This window comes from Elaeis guineensis, chromosome 14 (assembly GCF_000442705.2).
Source record: "Elaeis guineensis isolate ETL-2024a chromosome 14, EG11, whole genome shotgun sequence".
NCBI classification, from domain to species: Eukaryota; Viridiplantae; Streptophyta; class Magnoliopsida; order Arecales; family Arecaceae; genus Elaeis; species Elaeis guineensis.
This window is the reverse complement of record NC_026006.2, coordinates 50,140,418-50,165,251: the sequence shown is the minus strand read 5'-3', so window position 1 is coordinate 50,165,251 and position 24,834 is coordinate 50,140,418. Positions and strand designations below refer to the sequence as shown.

Sequence of the window (24,834 nt, the reverse complement as noted above, 5' to 3'; positions counted from 1 at the left end):
ATTTCATGCTAAGGAGGGGCCAAATATAAGAGTTGAGTTGTGCATTGATAAAAGGCCAAATATAGATGAATCAAATATGAAAGTTGAGTTGTGTGTTGACACACCTCCTCAAATTGGAGATTCGCGATCATGAATCTTCAGCTTGCCCCATAAGAACCTGAAATATGAGGTACCCAAAGGCTTGGTGAGAATATTGGCAAGCTGATCTTGGATGGAAATAAACTGAATAGATAGTTGACGTCGTGCAATATGTTCATGAATAAAATGAAAGTCAATCTTGACATATTTCATACGAGCATGAAAAATAAGATTGGCCGAGAGATAAGTGGCACCAATAATATTGTCGCACCATAGAATTGGGGGCCATATAAATGATGGCCTAGTTCCTGAAACAAGGACTCAAGTCAGATTAGTTTAACTGATGCATCAGCTGAGGTCTTGTATTCAAACTCTATGGACGAGCGAGCAACTATCTTCTGTTTGCGAGATATCCAAGAAATGAGACTGGGATCGAGAAAAATTGCATAGCACCCAGTGGAGCACCGATCAGTCCCACTACCTACCCAATTTGCATCGAAGAAGGCTTGGAGAGAGTGACAGATCGACTGGCTAATCTGTAACCTATGATTAGCTGTTGCTTTAAGGTACCGTAAAATGCGCTTGACCATAACATGGTGATCAGCACTAGGAGACTGCATAAACTGACATACGTTATTCACTGTAAAGAAAATATCAGGGCATGTCAAAGTAACATACTGAAGAGCTCCAATAATGGAGCGATACTGTGTGTGTAGTTCGGATGGAGAGCACCCCTTGAATCAGAACCCTATGGTGTAGCCATTGGAGTTTGAACAGGTTTACAATTAACCATGTCTGCCTTGAAATGTAGATCTCTAATGTAGCGCGTTTGAGATAATAATATACTGATAGAATTTTTGAGCAGCTTCAATTCCAAAGAAAAAATGGAGATCACCAAGATCCTTAATGAAGAATTCTGTAGCTAGCTGACGAAGGAGTAGAGAGACTTGACTAAAATCACTACTGGTTACCAAACTATCATCAACATAAATGAGCACATAGATCACATGAGAGATCGTCCTCAAAATAAATAATGAAGGATCGATCTTGCAGGCAACGAACCCTAGTCTGAGAAGAAATTGGAAGAGATGATGAAATCAGGGATAGGGTGCTTGTTTTAACCCATATAGAGATTTATGGAGATGACAGACATAATCTAGATGGTCGCGGTCTTCAAAACCTAGCGGTTAAGACATATAGACTTCCTCTGTCAGGTTGCCATGTAGAAATTATTGTGAATATCTAATTACTAGATGGACCAACCCTGAGAGATTGCAAGATTAAGAACAGAATGAATTATGGTAGGCTTGATGATCAGGCTGAATGTTTCATCGTAGTCGAGGTCAAGTTGTTGGTGGAACCCCTTAGCTACTAAGCGTGCTTTGTAGCACTCGAGAGAGCCATCAGCCTTTCGCTTGATTCTGTACACCCATTTACATCCAACTAATTTTTTTTTATGAGATGAATGTGGTACGAGAGACCATGTACTGTTGCAAACTAAAGCATTAAATTTTTCAGTGATTGCAGCACACCACTCAGGGTGTTTAGATGTTTGTGTAAAATAAGTAGGTTCTTTGGTGAGGATATTGGTGGTGAGGGTGGATGGCTGGTTTGGATGGGATCGAAGCACCATGGGATGGATACGGGTGGGTTGAGTAGGTGAGTCAGAGGAAGACGTGTCTAACTGAGAACCAATTATTGGAGAAGGTGTAGGAAGGGAGGATGCTGTTGATAAAGGATTGCGATAGAGATCGGTAAGTAATCTGATCCGAATAGATGCAGATTCGTTAATACTAGAGGGACAAAATGGCATTAAGATAGATCGAGATATAGGAGATGCTACTGATGATGAGATAGATAGATGGGGCAAAGGGGAATGGAGAATCGGTAGAGGAATGGATGGTAGTGGTAGGGTGGGTTTTTGTAGAAGTTGAAGAGATGTAACACCTCAAGGAGGGGAAAGGGGGACATGGTTGCGGTAGAGGATTCAATAGAGAGTGAGATTGAAAAGAAAAGAAAGATTCATCAAAGCGAACATGCCTAGTGATATATGTACGATTTGTTGTCAAATTGAGACACCAATAGGCACTGTGTGTCATGCCCCAAATCCAGGATATAACATGGCCATGCTACCGAGGGATGGAGCCCACGATAACACGAAGCCAATCCATCATAATCATCTAAAATCTGTCAAATAAAAAGATTCAATTTCATTATTCATCAAAATATCAAATCAATATTGGTTTAGAGCATCTAAATCCAAAAATAAGTACCAATCCGAATCTCAATAGTTATAAATAACTACAAATCCGTGATTATAAAATAACTAAACTTCTGCTACCAAATTTTCAAGCTTGCTATGTAGATCTTCAAGCTTGGATTTCTTTTGCCGATCCTAACCTTATTCCTCTGTTCAAACAAAAAGAAAATAAAAAGAATATGAGCTACACTAGTCCAATAAGTAGAACTTGCACTTCCTTATCGGATCAAGCATAAGTTTTTCATGATAATGTAATATTTAAAAAATAATAGATAATACAAAATAAAGTATTTCATAGAGCATATAACAAAACAAGTTATAAACTCATCATACATGCATAATCATATATATTTCACAATCATGAATCGTAAATCATTTTCATCATGTATTCATGTCATATTTCAAAACATTGCTCACAGATATTCGTGCTAAGGTCACTATTATACCCGTGACAGGGCCATATTTTTTAATCGACAGAGTTCTTAATTTATGTGCTAACTTTATACCCGCTGGCAGAGCCATGTTTCGTGTGGATGCTAGCTCCAGATGTCGACCTTCCCGAAGGGATTCATTCATAGCCATCTGAGAGCTTTTGAAATCTTTATATCTTTTTTTTTTAAACATACATATACATAGATGGAAAAACAATGAAATTCATGCTTCATAATCATGCTATTTTCATAAGACATATTCATGAAATTAATGCTCATAATAAAACATGCTTTTTCATATCACATATGCCGATCCTTATTTTATGAAAAATTATGATTTCATCAATAGCAATTCTTTGCATAAAAATATGATCATTTAAAAATAAATAAGGAGCATAAGATCTACTTACCTCGTTTATTTTAGATCTTCAGACTTTGTTAAAAGAATCAGCTAATCCTATTTAAAATATCAAATCATCATCAATTTTTGTTCCATAAATATAATAAAATTAAATCATAAGGAAAGAGAACTGTTGTCCAGATGTGTCGGACCATCCAGATACCAGGACAATTCAGAGTCTCTGATCTGAGGGTCAGATTTAAGTGACTTGATCAAAAAATCGTGAAGCACATATCAAATTAAGGTCAAGACCAATCAATAGGGTTCTTTAATAATGGGTTTGAAAAATACTTGATATGGCCAAATGAAGTTGACATACAGCACGGATATCAAAGCAACTTCGGATCATCTTGTTAGAGTCAATATGAGCCTCTAAAAGATGAAAGCATGATGCGATACAGGATTCATAGACCTTCTTAGAGAAAGAAAGTCGGTCATGAGAGAGAAAGTAGAGAGAGAAAATGGAGAGAGAATCTTCATATCCTTCAAAAGTGGCAATCATGGTTGAGATCATTAGAGGTTATATCAGAGTGACTTAATATAGATTAACCATGATCGATGTTATCAATTTCGAATATGGATCGAATCGAGATCCAATCTACTGCATGAATTTCGAAGCAGTCTCAGGTCATCATATTTTCATCTCTAGTTTATCCTAGGGTCTATGATACAATCAGAGAGAGAGTGACCCTAGAAAGATAAAATCCATAAAAAGAGATAAAAACTCTAGAGAGAGAAAATAGAGAGAGAATTTAGAGAGAGAAAATATAGAGAGAAGGTAGAGAGAGAAAGTTCAATTCTAGAGAGAGAAAGACTTAAGAAAGAGATGAGAGAAACTTTCTCTCACATGTATTTATTATTATTTTTTTTTTCTTTTTTTTTCTTTTTTTTTTCTTTTTTTTTTCTTTTTTTTTTCTTGTTCCCGTGGCCTTCTTTGGCCGAAACAGGGGACCTAGAGGTCTTCGTGCCTTTGACCGACCGATCATGGCCATTCCCCACCTGGTGGTGGCCGACGGCAAGGGGCGACCCTCCCGTGCTCAAAGGCCGAAGCCGGCTGTCGGTGGTGACCATCGGTGCCATAAAAAAATCAGAAAAAGAGAGAGAAGAACAGGGCTTTCTTCTTCGATGAAATCTGACGGCTCCTGTCGTCGGCAGTCGTATCCACAGGCATGAAAAAGAAGACAGAGAAGAGAGAAAGAGGAGGAAGAACTTACCACGACCTCCGATGACCCCCACCGACGTGAAATCACGGCGAGCACGAGTCAAGGGGCCGCGGCTTCAATCGAAAAAATCGGAGAAGAACTCCGGCAATCGTCGGTGACTATTGTGTCCTCTCTTAGAGGAGAGGAGGGGAGATTCTTATAGGGCTCGTCCTAGGGTCTTTTAATGGCCCTAGGACTCCGATTTCTGATCGGAACTGGAGAAGGGGAAGACTCCGATCGAAAGTCTTCTTTCCTATTTTTTTTTTCTGGGTGGGCTTGTGGCTTTAGGCCCAGTGGGCCGGGTTATCACATTCTACCCCTCTAAAAAAAAATTTTATCCTCAAAATTTAACATACCTTCATTTTCAAATAAGTGTGAATATCTCGTCTTCATATCATCTTCAAGCTCCCATGTAGCCCCTCTCTCTTCATGATTACTCCAATGAATTTTCACATATGGAATGATGCGCCGTTTTAGAACTTGCTCTTTTCGATCAATAATTCGGAGAAAAAATTTTTCATAGGTTAAGTCTTTATGAACTTGCAATGGCTCATACTTTATCACGTTATTTGGATCAGGTATAATTTTTTTTTTTTAGTAGTGAAACATGAAAGACATTGTGCACTTAGAATAAATCTGGTGGTAAAGCTAGTTCGTAAGCAACATCTCCTACTCGGCTCAAAATTTCAAAAGGTCTAATATATCGCAGACTCAGCTTGTCATGTCTCCCAAACCTCATGACACTTTTTGTAGGTGATACTTTTAGAAAAATATGATCATCAAAGTGAAATTTCAATTCTCTTCTTTTTCTATTTGCCCAACTCTTTTGTCTATCCTGTGCTGCTTTGAGTTTTTCCTTGATCAGATAGATTTTCTCTCTAGCATCCATTTATTATCAGTAAAATCCTTCCTTATTTACAACTAACATATTTCATAATATCTTTTGATTTAAAGGATTAATTTTTTAATCAATTCAGACCATCACACTTTTACGGCGCACTCTGATCTCAACTTACCAAATTATCTAAGTCTATCAAAAATAAAAATATCTTTGTATATTAAATCAACCAAAGATAGATTCAACTTTCAGATTTCATATACAATTTAGGATAAAATTTAAGATTTCCTTGTTATTACTATCTCTTAGGCATAGCACATCAAAATTAAATCTTCATCCACCTTCTATGTTTGAACTTATTACATAAGCTTCACTACTCCTCAAGAATCCAATATATCTAGAATTAATTTGAGTTAACCTTCGATTTACCTTACAATCATTTAGACAACTTTCAAACTAACTTTTCTTTACAAAAAAATTAACATCAAAATCAACAAAGTTATCACGTCCTTTATCCATATAGGTTTAACATTCCAATGTCATCGAATATACCCAACATAATATATCAATACCTCTCACTTCATTCTAGGGTCAGCACTTCTCGTACTCGGGTCAACTTTGCTAATTGAAATCTAAGATATAACTCATCAATTCTATTATAGACGTCATATGCCACTTATGCATAAATTTCATCATAATACCTATTGATTCGAAATCAAATTATTGAACCTTTCTTTTATATCTATCATGTTTCTCATGATCTTAGCCTCAAGTTCAAATATCACTAAAGTCACAATCCCGAATAATGATAACCTTAAGTTCAAATACCACTTAAGTCATATTCTCTAGTGATCATAACCTAACTTTATATCATTCTATCATGTCCTTAATGATCATAATCTTAAGCTCTGATATTATCCATTATACTCCACTCGGTCACATCCTATTGATCATACATAAAATTTTGATATCACTTTATAATCTCAATGATCTTAAACCTAAGCTCTGATATTATTCTTTCATATCCTAATCATTTATATCATTTATATCATAATTCTCAATGATTATAACCTAAGCTCTGATACCATAAAATGTCACGCCCCAAATCTGGGACATAACACCACCATGCTACCGAGGGATGGAGCCCACGATAACACGAAGCCAATCCATCATAATCATCTAAAATCCGTCTAATAAAAAGATTCAATTTCATTATTCATCAAATAATCAAACCAATATTGATTCAGAGCATCTAAATCCAAAAGCAAGTACCAACTCGAATCTCAATAGTTATAAATAACTACAAATCCGTGATTATAAAATAACTAAACTTCTGCTACCAAATTTTCAAGCTTGCTATGCAGATCTTCAAGCTTGGATTCTTTTTGCCGATCCTAACCTTATTCCTCTGTTCAAATAAAAAGAAAATAAAAAGAATATGAGATACACTAGTCCAATAAGTAAAACTTGCACTTCCTTATCGGATCAAGCATAAATTTTTTATGATAATGTAATATTTAAAAAATAATAGATAATACAAAATAAAGTATTTCATAGAGTATATAACAAAATAAGTTATAAACTCATCATGCATGCATAATCATGTATATTTCACAATCATGAATCGTAAATCATTTTCATCATGTATTCATGTCATGTTTCAAAACATTGCTCACAGATATTCGTGCTAAGGTCACTATTATACCCGTGACAGGGCCATATTTCTTAATCGACAGAGTTCTTAATTTATGTGCCAACTTTATACCCACTGGCAGAGCCATGTTTCGTGTGGATGCTAGCTCCGGATATCGACCTTCCCGAAGGGATTCATTCATAGCCATCTGAGAGCTTTTGAAATCTTTATATCTTTTTCTTAAAACATATATATACATAGATAAAAAATAATGAAATTCATGCTTCATAATCATGCTATTTTCATAAGACATATTCATGAAATCAATACTCATAATAAAACATGCTTTTTCATATCACATATGCCGATTCTTATTTTATAAAAAATTATGATTTCATCAATAGCAATTCTTTGCATAAAAATATGATCATTTAAAAATAAATAAGGAGCATAAGATCTACTTACCTTGTTCATCTTAGATCTTCAGACTTCGTTAAAAGAATTAGCTAATCCTATTTAAAATATCAAATCATCATCAATTTCTATTTCATAAATATAATAAGATTAAATCATAAGGAAAGAGGACTATTGTCCGAATGTGTCAGACCATTCAGATATCAGGGCAATTCAGGATATCTGATCTGAAGGTCAGATTTAAGTGACTTGATCAAGAAATCGTGAAGCACAGATCGAATTAAGGTCAAGATCAATCAATAGGATTCTTTAATAATGGGTTTGAAAAATACTTGATATGGCCAAATGAAGTTGACATACAGCACGGATATCAAAGCAACTTCGGATCATCTTGTTAGAGTCAATATGAGCCTTTAAAAAATGAAGGCATGACTCGATACAAGATTCATAGACCTTTTTAGAGAGAGAAAGTCGATCATGAGAGAGAAAGTAGAGAGAGAAAATAGAGAGAGAATCTTCGTATCCTTCAAAAGTGGCAATCATGATTGAGATCATTAGAGGCTATATCAGGGTGACTTAATATAGATTAATCATGATCGATATTATCAATTTCGAATATGGATCGGATTGAGATCCAATCTACTGCACGAATTTCGAAACAGTCTCAGGTCATCATATTTTTATCTCAAGTTTATCCTAGGGTTTATGATACAATCAGAGAGAGAGTGACCCTAGAGTGACCCTAGAGAGATAAAATTCATAAAAAGAGATAAAAAGTCTAGAGAGAAAAAATAGAGAGAGAATTTAGAGAGAAAAAATATAGAGAGAAGGTAGAGAGAGAAAGTCCAATTTTAGAGAGAGAAAGACTTAAGAGAGAGAGATAAGAGAAACTTTCTCTCACATGTATTTATTATTATTATTTTTTTTCTTTTTTTTTCTTTTTCTTTTTCTTTTCTTTTTCTTTTTTTTTTCTTTCTCTTTTTCTTGTTCCTGTGGCCTTCTTTGGCCGAAACAGGGGACCTAGAGGTCCCCGTGCCTTTGACCGGCCGATCACGGCCATTTTTCGTCCGACGGTAGTCAGCGGCAAGGACCGACCCTCCTGTGCTCGGAGGCCGAAGCCGGCGGTCGGCGGTGACCGTCGGTGCCATAAAAAAATCAGAAAAAGGGAGAGAAGAATAGGGCTTTCTTCTCCGATGAAATCCGACGGCTCCTGTCGTCGGCGGTCACGTCCACAGGCATGAAAAAGAAGGGAGAGAAGAGAAAAAGAAAAGGAAGGACTTACCACGGCCTCCGATGACCCCCACCGGTGTGAAATCGCGGCGAGCATGAGTCGAGGGGCCGCGGCTTCAATCGAAAAAATCATAGAAGAACTCTGGCGATCGTCGGTGACTATTGTGTCCTGTCTTAGAGGAGAGGAGGGGGGTTCTTATAGGGCTCGTCCTAGGGTCTTTTAATGGCCCTAAGACTCCGATTCCTGATCAGAACTAGAGAAAGGGAAGACTCCAATTGGGAGTCTTCTTTCCTGTTTTTTTTTTTTTTTTTTCTGGGTGGGCTTTGTGGCTTTAGGCCCAGTGGGTCGGGTTATCACACTGTGAGAAGGACTATAGCCGAGAAACACACACGGTTGAGATCGGTATTTCATTTTATGACGATTATAAGGATGAACATAGGGATAGTGTAGACATCCAAAAATTTATAGAAAAGTATAGGATGGTGGTTTGTTGTAAACGGGTTCAAAGGAGGATGCACCACTAGTTACTTTGGATGGCATCCTATTAATGAGAAAGATAGTTGTTTCAAAAGCATAGTGCCAGTACAACATGGGCACAAACCCATAAGCAAGAAGGGAGAGGCTGGTCTCCATAATATGATGGTGATGACATTCGATAGCCTCTTGCTACTTATGGGTGTAAGGAGCAGCCATACGATAGGTAATACCAATTTTACTAAAAAAATGAGAAAGAGAGTGAAACTCTCCTCTCCTATTAGTTTGGATGGATTTGATAGTGCGAGAGAACTGCCGTTCAACCAAAGCTCAAAATTATAAGAAAATAGAAAATACATCAAATTTGCACATTAATGAATAAAATCAAATAAATTTGCTTTGATCATCAACAAAAACTACATAGTAACGGTGTCCTAACAAAGATAAAATAGGAGAAGGACTCCAAACATCACTATAAATAAGGTTTAAAAAAAACTGACTACGACGATGGGATGGAGACAAATGCAACTTACTAGATTTGCCTAACTGACATGAGAGACAAAGAGGATGAAGATGTGTAGATTTGTAGGGAAGATTATTTATTTTCACCATAGAACGAAGCAAGCGATAATAGAGATGGTCCAAACGATTGTGCCAGTCATCAAGAGTGGTATTCTCAGCTACATGAACAGATACAGACAAAGAAGAAGGACTGAAACGGAGAGTGTATAATCCTCCTTTACTTAAACTGGATAACACTGTGGACTTAGTGGTTTGATCCTTCACAAGAAAATAAGATGGATAAAATTTAAAAAAGATATTATTATCTTTTGCAAACTGTTGTATGAAAAGTAAATTTTTAGAAATAAAAGAGACATGTAAGATATTAGATAACTGAAAAGAAAGAGAAGAGTGAGGAGATAAAAGAGAACCATGATCAATATGTGATATGTGTAACCCTTTACCATTGCCTACATGCTCCTGATCAGAACCAGTATACTCATCATAGGAGGACATAGAATGAATGTCAGGAGTGAGATGGTGAGATGCGCCTATATCGGGGTACCAGATGAGGGCAGTGGAGGGGTGGGGAGTTGGGAGAAGTGGTTGATCAGGGTGATGGTAAGATGGATTTAGATTTGAATATGATGAATATGAGAAATTGACATTAGGTTGTAGAGAGAGAAAGTATGGGTAGGGCTGCTGATGGTGATAGAAGTAGTTTTCATTAGAGTGGTTGCTGCAATGACAAAAGAAATACTATTGAGAACTACGACCATCAGGAGGATCAAAACGATCATGACCTCGACCAAATCGATCATACCCCCCATGACATCGAGTAAAGTCACGATCAATAGAGGACCCTGGGTTACTAGAGGAATGGGAGGACTGTTGAACGATATTTGCAGTTGGATTGGTAGAAAGGGTGGCATTAGTAATAGTTAATTTTCTGAATGCCCGCATACTTTCATGGCTAAGTAAGAGCCTATGAAGTTCAGTATATGTTGGAGGAATGTTTGGATTGAGAATGGCAGGGATCACATCTTACAGATCATCACATAGAGCATGTAGCACATGGAGATTAAATTCGATTGGCTTAAGAGCATTACCAGATGTAGCAAGTTCATCAACCACAGCTTTTGCACGTCGGAGAAGAGAGGTGATTGTCTCATCTAGTTTTTGACGAAGATTCTACAACTCTAGATGCAGAGACATGAGTCGAGTAGGAGATGCGGAACCAAAGACTTTATGAAGAGTGCTTCAGCACTCAAAACTTTTCTCTTTGTCAAGAAAAAGAAGAATCAAGTCTTCAGATAATGAAGTAATAAGAAGACTTACGAATTGGGCATCTTGTTGTTGCCAGACAGCAGCGATAATAGGATTAGTGGACTGTGGATGAGAGCCATCGAGTAAGCCAAACAGGTTCTGACCCTTTAAAAAAGGAGTAATTTGCTTTCTCCAGATCAAGAAGTTGGACGCATTCAACTTGATGGATAGAAAATGCTGCGTTGATGGAAAGATGAGAGGAGTCATTGTGTTTGATGGAGAAGAAGAAGAGAGACTGGAGGAGGTGGAGATGGATGAATCGATGGCCATAAAAGAGCATCGAAGGAAGAAGGGATGCTCATTGGAGCTTCAAGGCTCTGATACTATGTTAAGGATAATTTCTTTTTTCATTTCATTTTATTGTCCTTTTATAGGAATATATAGATTATAATTGTAGTCTAGGCCAGCTATTATAAGAGGAGCATTTTCAAATTTTCATGCTAAGTAAGAAGAGGCCAAATACAAGAGTTGAGCTGTGCATTGATAAGAGGCCAAATATAGATGAACCAAATATGGAAGTTAAGCTGTGCGTTGACATAGAAGAATTGGCCATGTGAAAATCTCCTAGAACATGATAGAAAAAAATAATCGGTACCTCCTTAAATGAGGCAAGCTTGTAGAGATATCCATCATTTTTTATAAAGCCTTGAATGGTTCAAATAAGCATTGATAGTATGCTCACGAAATATATGGAATTAGTTAATCTCAAATGGTTCTACTCACCTGGTTGTCTTAGTTTGGAACAAAAATTGTCATATGATAATTGATATATACCCTATTCCATCTTCACAGTTAATAATTTTTATGGCTCTTAGTTGACAACAGATTAATCTTTTTGAACCATAATAGGTGTACATAGCGTATAAGAAAAATCTAAGAAGAGAGTTGGCTTCTGTAGTGTTAGGATAATGTTCATTTAGGATAATACCGTGCTGCCCTCTTCACCGTTCCATGCCCTGACGCCCCCTTCTCCATTCTTTCGTGCCGTGCCGCATCGCCCTCCTCTCCACCATTCCAAGCCCTCCATTTGTGTTTCATCTGCTGGTAAAAATGATAATATGTTTTTCTAACTCTTTTTCTTAGGGTGTCCAACTCCATTTGTGTTTGTTCGTATCATGTTTATAGTGTTATTTGCCATTTTATTGTTTCATGGTTATCTAACATGTTGTGATTATGAATAGGGATTTTAATGTAATATTATTTGTTGATGATTTAGCTTATAGAAAATAGTTAAGGTTCTTCTGATTTCTTTTATAATATTTCTGTTGAAGAAGAAAAAAGTGAAATAAATAGCTCCTATATACAATTTATTTGGGTTAATTTCTATTGGAAGTATAAGACCACTTGCAGTTTTATCTTGGTTATGGCCAAGATTGAAATAATTCGGTTTTGATGTTTCGGACACAACTTGAAGCATGCGATTTACTGGTTCAGCTTGCTAATTTTTGTTATGCCACGCGAATGCTTTGTGGAACCTTTCCTTTCCCCCTTCATGGAATGGTTCCACGCTCCTCTTCTGAATATTGATAAAGATGGCAAACAGCCCATGGCTGCTGCTACTCAGAAAACTCAGACAAAATCCCAACCCCTCCCTCCACCTTTCTACAACCTCATCATTCCACAGCCTTCTTCCTCCTCCCTTCACTTGTTCATTATATCCTGATTTTTCATGCTTTATTTCATGTCCTGATCTTTTCTTTTTGCGATGGTTGTTAGACGTTGCTGTCCATTACTGGTTATTATTATTTCAGTTAAATATTTTGTTAGTTCCAATGTTATCTTAATGAGTTTATTAGTTCCCATAAGAAGTTGGTCCTTCAAGGTTTTCATTAATGAGTCTATTAATTTCTCAATGTGATATTAATGAGTCTGTTAGATTCTCTAAGTAAGAGTTGTCAATTGTCATGTATTTAAGTTACGTTGAGATCAATGAAAAATGTGACGTCTTCATTCCAAAATCTGATAAATTTTCTAATTCCATCATGGTATCAGAGCTTCAAGGATCTTAAGGGGCAATCTTGGTCCACCAGCACCAGCAACAACAACAACAGATTAACTAGAGCTTGCAGCCTTCAGTATAGCTTCAACTAGTTCAGTTTCACTTCCAGCCCTACCAGTATTCAAAGGAGAAAGTTATGATTTTTGGTCCATCAAGATGAGAGCATTTCTTTTGGCATATGATCTCTGGGAGATAGTAGAAACTGATTATCAACCTATGGAGTTGGGTGACAATCCCACGATTGCTGAGATTAAGCAAGCTAAGGGGGAATCCACCAAGAACTTCAAGGCCTTGTCTTTCATTCATTCAACAGTAACAAAAGTAATCTTTTCCCAGATTGTTGGTGCAACAACAGCCAAGCAAGCTTGGGACATCTTGCAAGAAGAGTTTCAAGGTTTTGAGAGAGTCAGAACTATCAAGCTTCAGAACTTGAGACGAGATTTCGAGCTATTGAGGATGAAAGAAGAAGACTCAGTCAGGATTACACTTCTAAACTCGTAGAAGTTGTAAACCAGATGAAGTTATATGGAGACACCATTATAGATGAGAGAGTAGTCCAAAAAATTCTTATTAGTTTACCTGATAAATTTGATCTGAAAATAGCAGCAATAGAAGAGTCTAAAGATCTTTCCAAGCTCTCTATCACTGAGCTTGTAGGTTCTTTGCAAGCACATGAGCAAAGAATCTCTTTTCGAAGTGAAGGTTCAGTTGAGGGGGCTTTCATGGCCAAGCACAAAGCTAGATATTCTCCACAGTAGAAAAATGACAAAAGAAACAACAAGGAAAAAAGCAAATATACTGATAAAGGCAAAGAAGAAGAAAAGAAGTGATCTTTCCCTCCTTGTGATATTTGTAAGAGGACTAACCATGCAGAGAAGAATTGCTACTGAAAAGGAAAACCACAATACAGAATATGCAAGTATTTTGGCCATCTTAACAAAGATTGTAGAAGAAAATCACAACAGCAGCAGATCAACAACAAAGCCAAAATCAACAAGCATACTTCACAATAAATGACACTAAAGAAGATCACCTTTTTTTTTATGTGTCATGTTGCAGATTCTAGCAGTCAGAAGTCATGATTGTTAGATAGTGCCTGCTCCAATCATATGACACCAGATCCATCAAAATTTAGCAAGTTGGATTTGGAGTACAAAGAAACAGTGAAGATTGGCAACAAAAATAGTCTTGCTATCACATGCAAAGGTACAGTTCAGATTCAGACTGAGCATGAAATGAAGTACATTGATGATGTGATTCTTGTTCCAGAAATTTGCAAGAATCTTCTAAGAGTTGGTCAGATGATGGAAAATGGCTACTCCTTAAATTTTAAAGGCGATGCATGCAAGATTTATGATCCATCTGATCAATTTTTGATGACAGTTAGAATGAAAGGTGGAAACTTTTCTCTTGAATTAAAGCATAGAAGCTTTACTGCCATGCATGTTGACTGCAGTGAGTCTGATTTATGGCATAAGAGAATGGATCATTTTAATATGAAAGCTCTAAAGTATGCATCACAGAATCAGTTAGTGACTAATTTGCCTTCAATTATAAATTGTAATAATGTATATGAAGCATATCAGTTAGGAAAGATGAACAGACAGCCATTTCCAAAGGAACATAGCTGGAGAGCAACCCAGAAGCTGGAGTTTATGCATACTGATATTTGCGGCCCTATGAGAACTCTATCTCTTAGTGGTAACAAGTATTTTATCTTGTTTATTGATGTTTTTACCAGAATGTGTTGGCTTTATTTTTTGAGATAGAAATCAGAAGTTGCTGTGATGTTCAAAAAGTTTAAAGGCTTTGTAGAGAAGCAAAGTGGATGTCCTATCAAAGTTCTTAGATTGTATAGAGGAGGAGAATACACCACTGATGAGTTTGATAGATTTTGCGAACAAGAAGGCATGGAGCATCAGGCGACAGTAGCTTATTCTCCTTAACAAAATGGAGTTGCAAAAAGGAAGAACAGAACTGTGATGGAGATGACCAGGTGCATGCTCAACGAGAAATAACTTTCAAAGAAATTTTGAACTGAGTGAGTTTATACCTCAGTTTATTTGCTCGATAGACTTCCAACCAAAGCAGTATATGGAGCTACACCAATAGAAGTTTGGAGTAGCAGGAAATCAAGTGTTAAGCACCTAAAAGTATTTGGTTCTCCTTGCTACATCCATGTGCCAGATGAAAAGAGACAGAAGCTAGATGAGAAAGCTGAAAAAGGTATTTTTTTGGGCTATAGCAATCAGTCCAAAGGATACAGAATTTTCAACTTGAAGATCGAGAAGATTGTAGTTAACAGAGACATTCAAGTTGATGAGCATGCTGTCTAGGATTGTAAGCAAAAGGTTGAAGAAAGGAGTTATTTCAGAAGTGAAAGCAGAATTGCAGGAAGCTTCTCCTCTAACAGAAAATATAAATTCTGATGACAAGTCTCTAGTAAGAAAAATCAGATCACTTGCAGACATATACAATTGCAACATGGTCATTTTTGAACCTGTTAATTATGAGGATGCAGCCAAAATTTTAGAATGGAAAGCAGCCACGGAGGAGGAGATAAAGATGATCAACAAAAGTGACACATGACAGCTCATTCCTCAACCAGAAGATAAGAAGCCCGTAGGAGTGAAGTGGATTTTCATGACAAAACTAAATCCAGATGGTTCAATCAGCAAGCACAAAGCAAGACTTGTTGCAAAAGGCTATTCCCAGCAGTATGAAGTGGATTATTCAGAAACATTTGCTCCTGTTGTGAGATTGGACACCATTAGAGTTTTCTTTGCAATAGCAGCTCAAAAATAATAGCAAGTGTACCCACTAGATGTTAAATCAGTATTTTTAAATGGCTTCCTTCAGGAGGAGATCTATGTTGATCAACCAGAAGGATTTCAGATCCAAGAAAAGGAAGATTGGGTATACAAGCTCAATAAAGCTTTGTATGGTCTGAAACAAGCTCCTCGAGCTTGGTATTCCAGAATTGATGAATATTTTCAGCAGCAAGGATTTGTTAGAAGTCAGAATGAGCCTACTCTTTATGTTAAATCAATTGGTGAGATTGATATTATTATCATTTCCTTGTATGTGGATGATTTGCTTGTTACAACAAGCAATGCAAAGTTGATTGATGAGTTTAAGAAGAGCATGAATGCAGAATTTGAGATGTCAGATCTTGGAAAGCTTCATTACTTCCTTGGAATGGAGGTGCATCAGTCAAAGAAAAGAATTTTTATCTTTCAAAAGAAGTATACAGAGGATATTTTAAAGAAGTTTAATATGCAGTATTGTAAGTCAATTGCAACCCCTCTTGCTCTCAATCTTATTCTCTCAAAGAAGGATGGAGATAAGCAGGTTGATGAGAAGTTATATAGAAATCTTGTTGGGAGTTTGCTACACTTAACAGCAACTAGACTAGATTTGATGTTTGCTGCAAGTTGTTTGTCCAGGTTTATAAGTTCTCCAACAGAAGTGCATTTTGGTGTAGCAAAGAGAGTACTAAGGTACATCAGAGGCACTACAAATTTTGGTGTCATGTTTTCTGCAGAATCAAGTGCCAAATTCACTGGTTATTCAGACAGTGATTGGATTGGATCAGTTGATGATATGAAGAGTATATCAGGTTATGTGTTTATGCTTAATTCAGGTGCATTTTCATGGCATTCTAAGAAGCAGAAAACTGTTGCACAGTCATCAGCAGAAGCAGAGTATATTGCAGCTTCTGTAGCAGTTAACCAAGCCTTATGGTTAAAGATGATTTTAGTAGATCTGAAGTAAGAACAGGAAGGAGCTATGAAAATTAAATGTGACAATCAATCAGCAATTGCTATGGCCAAGAACCCAGTTAGTCATGGCAGAACCAAGCATATCAAGATCAAATACCATTTCATTAGGAAAGTTGAGAAGTCAGGAGAAGTAAGCTTGGTGTATTGCAGATCAGAAGAACAGCTGGGAGACAATTTCACCAAGGCTTTGCCTAGGTCCAAGTTTGAGTTCATGAGAAGCATGTTAGGAGTTTGCAACAATGGCAGCAAGGAGGAGTGTTAGATGTTGCTGTCCATTACTGGTTATTATTATTCCAGGTAAATATTTTGTTAGTTCCAATGTTATCTTAATAAGTTTATTAGTTCCCATAAGAAGAAGTTGGTCTTTCAAGGTTCTCATTAATGAGTCTATTAATTTCTCAATGTGATATTAATGAGTCTGTTAGTTTCTCTAAGTAAGAGTTGTCAGTTGTCATGTATTTAAGTTATGTTGAGATCAATGAAAAATGTGACGTCTTCATTCCAAAATCTGATAAGTTTTCAAATTCCATCAATGGTTTCCTTGCAAATATTTGAACAGAAGCCCAAACATAATGGTGATATCCAATCCAATTGATCTTGAAGTGCAAAGCAGTGTAGAATTTTATCATACTACTACACAAAGCAAGACAGAATCAGATTCCAAGCCACTGATGTCATAGTTTCAGCTAATAGCTTATAGGCAGAGATCAATCAGACTCATGAACCCCATAGCTTATATGCATTATTGGCTTTCACATAGGTTTACTAAAATCAGAATGCTAGATATCAATTTGAGCTTGCAATCAGCCAACTGAAACTTACAGGCATAATTTAGATCATTACCTTGAAGCCTCTTCCTTCTCTATTATTTTTATAGTTATTTTGTAATCCAGTCTCCCATATTCAGTATGCAATAAAAAATAGTTTTGCATAATCAAGTATATCTCTGTTTTTCTTCTTCCTTTAGACAAGGTGTAAATTTATTTCTATCAAGAGCTGATTTTAAGCAATATATTTGCTCTGCAAATTATAGATACAAAGGTAAGCAAGGGCATCTACCAATGTGAACAATCCATCAATACAAGGATAAGTGATGCAGAGTAAAGTCTAGGGATGATAGATTTAAAATTAGAACTAGTGTAACGCGAATCCTAAATGTACAAATGCAAAATTGAAATATGAATTTGACGCAAGTTAATTTTGATAATAAAATCTTATAAAAATACTAATAGTAGGAACCAGAAAAATAGAATTAAACAAGAAAAGAATAGGAAAGGCTAAAAATTTACTGAGGCTCGCAAGTATATATTGTTGTTAATTCTGCTCAAGTATGGAGTTCATTTATGTTCCTGCAAAGTTTAAGCCTCCGCTTTTCCATTAGGTGTCGGATCCAAAGATTTGAAGGTTCAATATTTTCAGACTTGGTGATCAAAATCAAAAAAATTGGCATGCCAAAAATTATTGAGCTATGATCTGGATGGCATGGTAGTAAGTCAGTGTCGGTTTTATGTCAGGATTGGTGCTAGATACAACTTGGCTTAGGGGAGAATGAAGTGAACAAAATAGTCAAAATGAATTTGGAAACCACTCCGATACGGCCTCATTCGACACAAAGTGCAAAGGCAAACATTTAAGAGGGAACTTTTCTTTTTTTTTTTTCTTCTTCTTCTTGAATACAATGCACCTTTATAGACCATTAGCTTAACAAATTTATGAAACTAAGCAGATAACAACTAAATAAATTCAAAATAACAACTTGAAACAAATTCCTAACAGAATATCAAAAATAATAATTTAAAACAAATCGCTAACAAAATATCCAAAATAACAACTTGAAATAAATCCCAGCAATTAATGAATCTAATCACATTCATCGAATGTGGACGGACTCAACCAGGAGTAATGGGTGTGAGCCCGTCATCAAGCTAGATGCTCGAATATCGAAGGCAACGGTGCACGTAGGTTCAAAATGTACCCGATTTTGCATCAACAAGCATGGACAGAAGAATGATGAAAAATTAGTAATCTGGTTTGCTAGAACAACATGTTAAGTCTATATCATGGATGTAGACTTGTTCCAATCTTTCTCTGAAAAGGATGACTAGTGTTTCAAATATAATTTTTCTCTTCCTAAGTTTTTAGCTTTTTGCTGGAGTATATACTCTATCATTGTCTAGAAAGTGTTTCAATTGAATCATCAGCATAAAAAATCTGTGTAGACCTTAAGTCACAGCCGTGACTTATGTCCTAGTGATTCATTCATGAAATCTTAGTATGTCCCAATCTTGCACCTAGAGGAGGAGGCAATGAAAATTATATGGGAGTACTAAATCAAAATTATTCATCTACAAGTTTGCTATGTCTGTACCTTATGCAGGTAGAAGAATACATAACCAAAATGAGAGTCATTGGAAAAGAAAAAGACTTATATTTGATCTGTTTTCCTGACAAGTTTTAGATGAGTGGAAAACAAAAGAAAAGAATATAAGCAAGAAAGCAAAAGAGAGGACAAAGATGAAGAAAACGATGGGGAAGAGAAGCTAAAAGGGAAAAATGAAAGAAAGAGAGGAAGGCAGAGATAAAATAACCTCTTCTCAAGGGAACCTCCTCTCAATAATTTTCATGAGAATAAGTCCGAGTTCATGCTCAACCCTTTACCCTTTCTAGAAAAACTTAGACCCCCACATATAAGCCCAATTGCAGTTGCAGGTGGATCTAGCTCCTTTAGAACATTATTTAAACAAGAAGAACTTGAATAGCCAGCCCATTATGATATCCTACTTCATGCACAAAATCTGCATAAAAAATTCTGAAAATACATAAAAGGTTTTGAAAAAAATATGAAAGTCCATGAAAGCAGTTGTTTTGCACGTGCGTAGAACTGTTTATTCAAGATTACAGATAAGTTATCCCAGTATTTAAATAGTAGATTTCTTTTGTTCTATTTTTCTTTGTATAAACACATTGTTTATGTAATTATCTATTCTCTACTTCTTTCTTATTTTATCTATTCATTCTTAGAATGATATTATTGTTGGAAACTAGTTTGATCACTTTCCAAACATGGCGTCCCATTCTTGGAAGAGAATTATGACAACAGAGAAATTGGATCTCCTTATATACCATGATTACTTTCCTGTATTGTCATTATATGATTTCTCCATAGTTGTTATAAGTTCTCCTTATTATTGGGATTCCATTCTTTGCCAACTTGTATATATGGTCAGCATTTTCAGGAATAAGATGAGGGATTGACATCTGAAACAATACATCTGATAGATCTGAAAATTTGTTAGCAATGCAGTCTCCTTTCTTCTTATTCTTCTTCTTGTTCCCCTTGACACAGATTTTTCTCTGTTATGATTTTGTTGATGGATCTGCTGTGATCGTGAAAAACATCACCGTTGATAAGTCTGGGCATGGAGACTTCACAACCATTCAAGGTGCCATTGATTCAGTTCCAGACTACAATACCCAATGGATGAGAATTCATGTTGTAGCAGGAATTTATAGGTTTGTTTATTTCGCATTCTAGTTATATGTACTTAGATTATGTCAGCAAGATTATTCTATAAGCTCATGTTACTTTTGGTTTCTTAAGGTTTTTTTTTTTCATTAAATCACATAAAACATTAACACATACGTTTGACTATATTGGTCATCTCTCTCTCAATGGGATATACAAAGGTAGAATAAATATTTGTTGGCCGTTTGGTAGGTGGGGACGTCCCCTGTGGTCACCACATATAATATGGGATTAGGGTTTCCCTTTTTTTTTTGACCAATCCATGCGCACCAAAAATGTGAAGGAATGGAGATGTGAAGACTGACCTTGATGATTCTTTCTCATAAAAGGAGCAAAAAAAAAAAAAAAAAGGCATCTTGATGAAAACTTAGACATATTTTTGTAGAAGTTGATATCGGATTAGGCGTGATTAGAGTTGTGGCAGTTAAATGCAAGATGCTTGTGTTTATAATTGATCAAGTGCAAAACATGTGTGCAAGTGCAAGTCGAAATCTATCACAATGTGTACATATTTGAAATGGCATAAGATATACATCAAGGCTATAGAGAAGAAGTATTTTGGATAGCATAAATGATCAAGTGTGTCAAGGGGCTAGGTTGGATCTAATAAATTCTAGGATCATGCTTGGTGGGTAAATAGAGCACAAAGAATTGGTTTTCATTTATAACTTTAAGTTAGTCATCCTTTGTTTTCGAAGTTGGCATTACCTGTGTTCTGCCAAATCTGTCTTGGAGCATGATTCATTGTGGGGAAGACTTGCTTCCCTTGCTTCCTCTGCTTCTAATTAGTTGTTATCCTGATTACTATCTGTACTTTGAGCATCTTTGGAGTATCTTTGGATATTCGTGTCCTGTCTTGTAAACTTTTTGGGCCCTCCGTGGGTTTGTTTCACCCTTCTTTTGTAAATAGCTTCTTTTCTTAATAAATTTGGAGGTAGCACTTTGCTATCTCCTTCTTCCATCAAAAAAAAAAACTTAAAGTTAGTCATCCTAAAATGCTTTGTTCAGGCTCGTGAGGCTTGCTGGACCTAATTATCTATCCGATACTATCATTAGAGCAAAAGAATCCATCCTATTCTAAATTTGTGGTGATTAAAATAATAATTAGTATTTGTTGTAGTAATATACATGATCTTTCCAAATTGTTTTGCAGAACAGCATCCACAAATACATATCTCCCATCGAGAGGTAGTCACACAATCATATTTGTGATATTTTGAGAAATTACGGAGCTTATTTGAATGGGATTGGACATATTAGTCCTTTTTCAACCTAATCTAAAACAATCTTCTTTCTTTAGAAAAAGATATTTAGCACCCAATCATGTAATATGAGCAAAACGATCCTTTCCATCCAACTAGAGACCAGCTCCACTGATATTTTTCTATTGAATGATGATTATAAATTTAATTTTACTACTATTATGTCACAAGCATTTTTGGACAAAGGAACCACGTTTACTCCCTCTTTAGTAGTAGGAAATCTCAATGTTAATTATAATCGTTATTAAGAATAATAGAGCTGGTCTTTAGTTGAATAATAGAGATTATTTATCTAACCCACCAAAAAATGAGTTAACAAAGGACTAGCAGACTAAGCACCTTATTATTGGCAAGTTTAAACAAGAAGAATCGGTAGTAAGTTCAACTTTAGATCTATTAGTCAACCCAATTCATCCCAATCTAATTTTGGCACCAAGTATTGTAGAAGGAGCAACATCTTATGTCTTTCATTGCTTGCACAGGGAAAAGGTCCACGTATCACTCCGAAAGGCATTTATTTTGCTAGAAGGCGAAGGGCACCAACAGACATCAATTGAGTGGGATGAGGCTATTAATTCCACTAATTTGATTAAGAGGAACACCAATCTGTCAAGTTCTATACTTGATGATGGTGATGATGAAGGAGTTGAAGGTGTTACATTCACCATCTTGGCAGATAATTATGTTGTCAAAGATATTGCATTTAAGGTAAGCATACATGGACACCTCCAATATCCACTCATAAAAATCTGAGACAGTTATACACTTGTTTTTAAAATCTTCTACAACTAAGTTTATACATGTTTTGCACTCCTACCAATTTTGATTTTTGTCACAAACAAGGCTAGTGAGTCACTAGTTGGTCATATTTTTGGAGAAATTGAACTAGAGAAAAGGGATTGTGAAGACTAGAATTGGCAGTCATGTAGCTTTTTCTCATTTGAGGAACATGGTCCAAAAATTATGTAGATGGGAGTTTTTATGGTATGATTGAAAGGGTCATCAGAAAACAACAGCAGGAAGAACAAAAATGCCAGCAACAATAAAATCTAGCCTTACACCATAGAGAAGCTACCTAATTGATCAGGATATATTGTTCTCAGTTTAGAGCTCAGAGCTTATATAAATCTAGTAATAATCTTGTGGTAGTTTTCCTGCACAACACTTGAATGCCATTAAAATTTGGATTAAAAACAAGGAGTAGGCTACTTTGCCTTCCTTAGGTGTCATCCAAATATTAATAGGTACAGACGAGCTTGGCAGATGGAAATTAGTTCAAAAATAATGTCATTCTCATGCACCCAAAGATAAAATTCTAGAGAATGATCAGGAATGTTCATGTTTTCTACATTGTATGAACCATATATATTATTGAAAGAAATCTTAACATAATGCTCTTCATGGCAGAATACATACGACCACAAAAAAAATGGAGCCAAGCTGGCAACAGCAGCATTGGTAGGAGGAGACAAAGGCTCCTTTTACCGGTGTGCATTCTTTGCCTATCAAAACACCTTGAATGATTACAGTGATCGACACTACTTTGAAGAATGCCAGATCGAAGGTGCTATTGACTTCATCTTTGGAAAAGCCCGATCTATCTATGCGGTATTATCCTTGTTACTCATGCAATTAGTACTTTCAAATCCAACCTTTATATGGACTTGTTGAAAAATCTTTACGTATGTGTTGTTTATGGGTCCCAAATGTGGATTCAAGCTCTCAAACAAGTTACTTAGGAAAGACATAAAATGAGTGGTCTAATTGGACCCTCACCTAAGTATGATTGACAAGATCTATACATCATGTATAATGTCCTTTGTTTTGTCATGCAGAATTCCACTTTGCATTCCATCATGGAGGGGTCACAACCAGGATGGATAACGAAACATGCCAGGTTTGAACCCGACTTGCAGGCTGCCTATGTGTTCAAGTATTGCACGGTGGATGGGGCCAAGACATTTTTAGGAAGACCAGGGAATTCCAACTCCACCGTGGTGTTCTATGAAACATACATGGCAGACAATGTTGTGCCTGAGGGATGGGATGTTTCGGATATCGGAGATGATGTGTAAGATCCATCTACCGCTCAATGCTTTGATCTAAAATTTAGTGGTTGCACTTTGGTAGACCAAAGTGACTCTTGGGTGGACCTTCATAAATTAGAGGGTTCCTAGTTTAATCTTTCATGTTAGATGGCTTGGACTAGCTAAAATCTTAGACCTATCAGATTAATATTTGTTTCCCCTAGCTCATTCAACTTATGCAATAGCAAACTTATTTGCATCCTTACATACTCTTCCAAGTAGGCCTATTCAACGAGAACTTGAGTTACATAAGATTATTTTAGCAATAATATCTTACGGGATGCCGAGATGGGGTACCATCTCATATGTCGAAACAGGGCCGTCCTGCTAGTATTTCAGTATTCCGATTGGGACATGTTGGGACATCTTCTATCCCAAGTGTCAGGATGGAACGGGATAGTAGTACATGCTATTCTGTGGGAAAATCGGGACAATCCCATTTCATGGGATTTAAAACCTTAAGCATATGTTTCAATAAAAGTTTAGATAGGCCCTCCCTCCCTCCCTCTTCCTTCTTCCAAAAAGAAAGGGGGGGGGGGGGGGGGAGAGAGAGAAGGGGTGTGTGGAAAACAAAAATCATGGCAAGTATTCATACAAATTTGTTATTAGTTCTAGATCTGTGGGTAAGTTTGGTTTGTTAAGATTGGTGAAGGAAGCATTTGCAATCTGAAATGATGTATGAGATTTCACTTGAAATGCTAAGGTTGAGAAATTTTCATTATTTTCCAAAAAATAAGAATGCCTCAACATGCATGTATGCTGACATACTAACTTTAATGTGGATTTTAGGAACCCAACAACATTTGCAGAGGATAGTTGCAGTGGTCCAGGTTCAGATACCACACACAGAGTGAAATGGGAAAAGAAGCTTTCTCCCCAGCAATTGGAGAATTTTATCAGCATCCAATTCATCGACCAGGAAGGCTGGTTGTCTCAACAACCTTGACAAGATATTCTCATGCCACGGGATAAATAAAAAATGGGATGAATATAAAAAAAAAAAAAATCAATTTTAGGTGTTCTCGTATTATGTAAAAGTGTTTCATAGGCTCAAACAACCTACTCATGAAATGACAAAATCGTAATAACCATTTGATTTCCATGGTCTTTTATTTATTTATTCATTTACTCTTATTTTCATCATTTGCCTCAATGTGTTAATGGAATTAAATTCTCAGACTACTGATGGATAACTTGATTCCTCAATCTAATTGAAGATTATTTCTTATGATTCATGTAGTTTTGATAAGCGTTAATGTTTGTTTAAAAGGGCAGCATAGGTAGAGCAAGTCAAGTTGGACAAATTCCATAACATATCGAGCCTTGCAAATGGAGGCGACTCTTATGGTTGGGTATTTGAAAATGGCAGATATCTTTTCTACCTGTTCTA

At 36.3% G+C, this 24,834-nt stretch overlaps 1 protein-coding gene across 1 annotated transcript; it reads left to right on the top strand.

The window, feature by feature from the left end:
• The first annotated feature begins 11,678 nt into the window (after nt 1–11,678).
• LOC105057770 (probable pectinesterase 29) lies at nt 11,679–24,564 on the top strand. The gene is made up of 7 exons (XM_010940462.3): nt 11,679–11,832; nt 12,781–16,866; nt 19,916–20,082; nt 21,840–22,065; nt 22,765–22,965; nt 23,193–23,428; nt 24,234–24,564. Exons 3-7 carry the CDS (start codon nt 20,051–20,053, stop codon nt 24,388–24,390), a joined length of 852 nt encoding a protein of 283 aa, XP_010938764.1. The 5' UTR covers nt 11,679–11,832; nt 12,781–16,866; nt 19,916–20,050; the 3' UTR covers nt 24,391–24,564.
• The last annotated feature ends 270 nt before the right edge of the window (nt 24,565–24,834 follow it).

Excerpts from the sequence above, each read along its gene's own strand:
- LOC105057770 (XM_010940462.3), top strand. The coding sequence starts at position 20,051 with ATGAGAATTCATGTTGTAGCAGGAATTTATAG. Across the intron at positions 20,083-21,839 it reads GTTGTAGCAGGAATTTATAG|GGAAAAGGTCCACGTATCAC; the intron begins GTTTGTTTATTT and ends TTGCTTGCACAG. Across the intron at positions 22,066-22,764 it reads TCAAAGATATTGCATTTAAG|AATACATACGACCACAAAAA; the intron begins GTAAGCATACAT and ends TCTTCATGGCAG.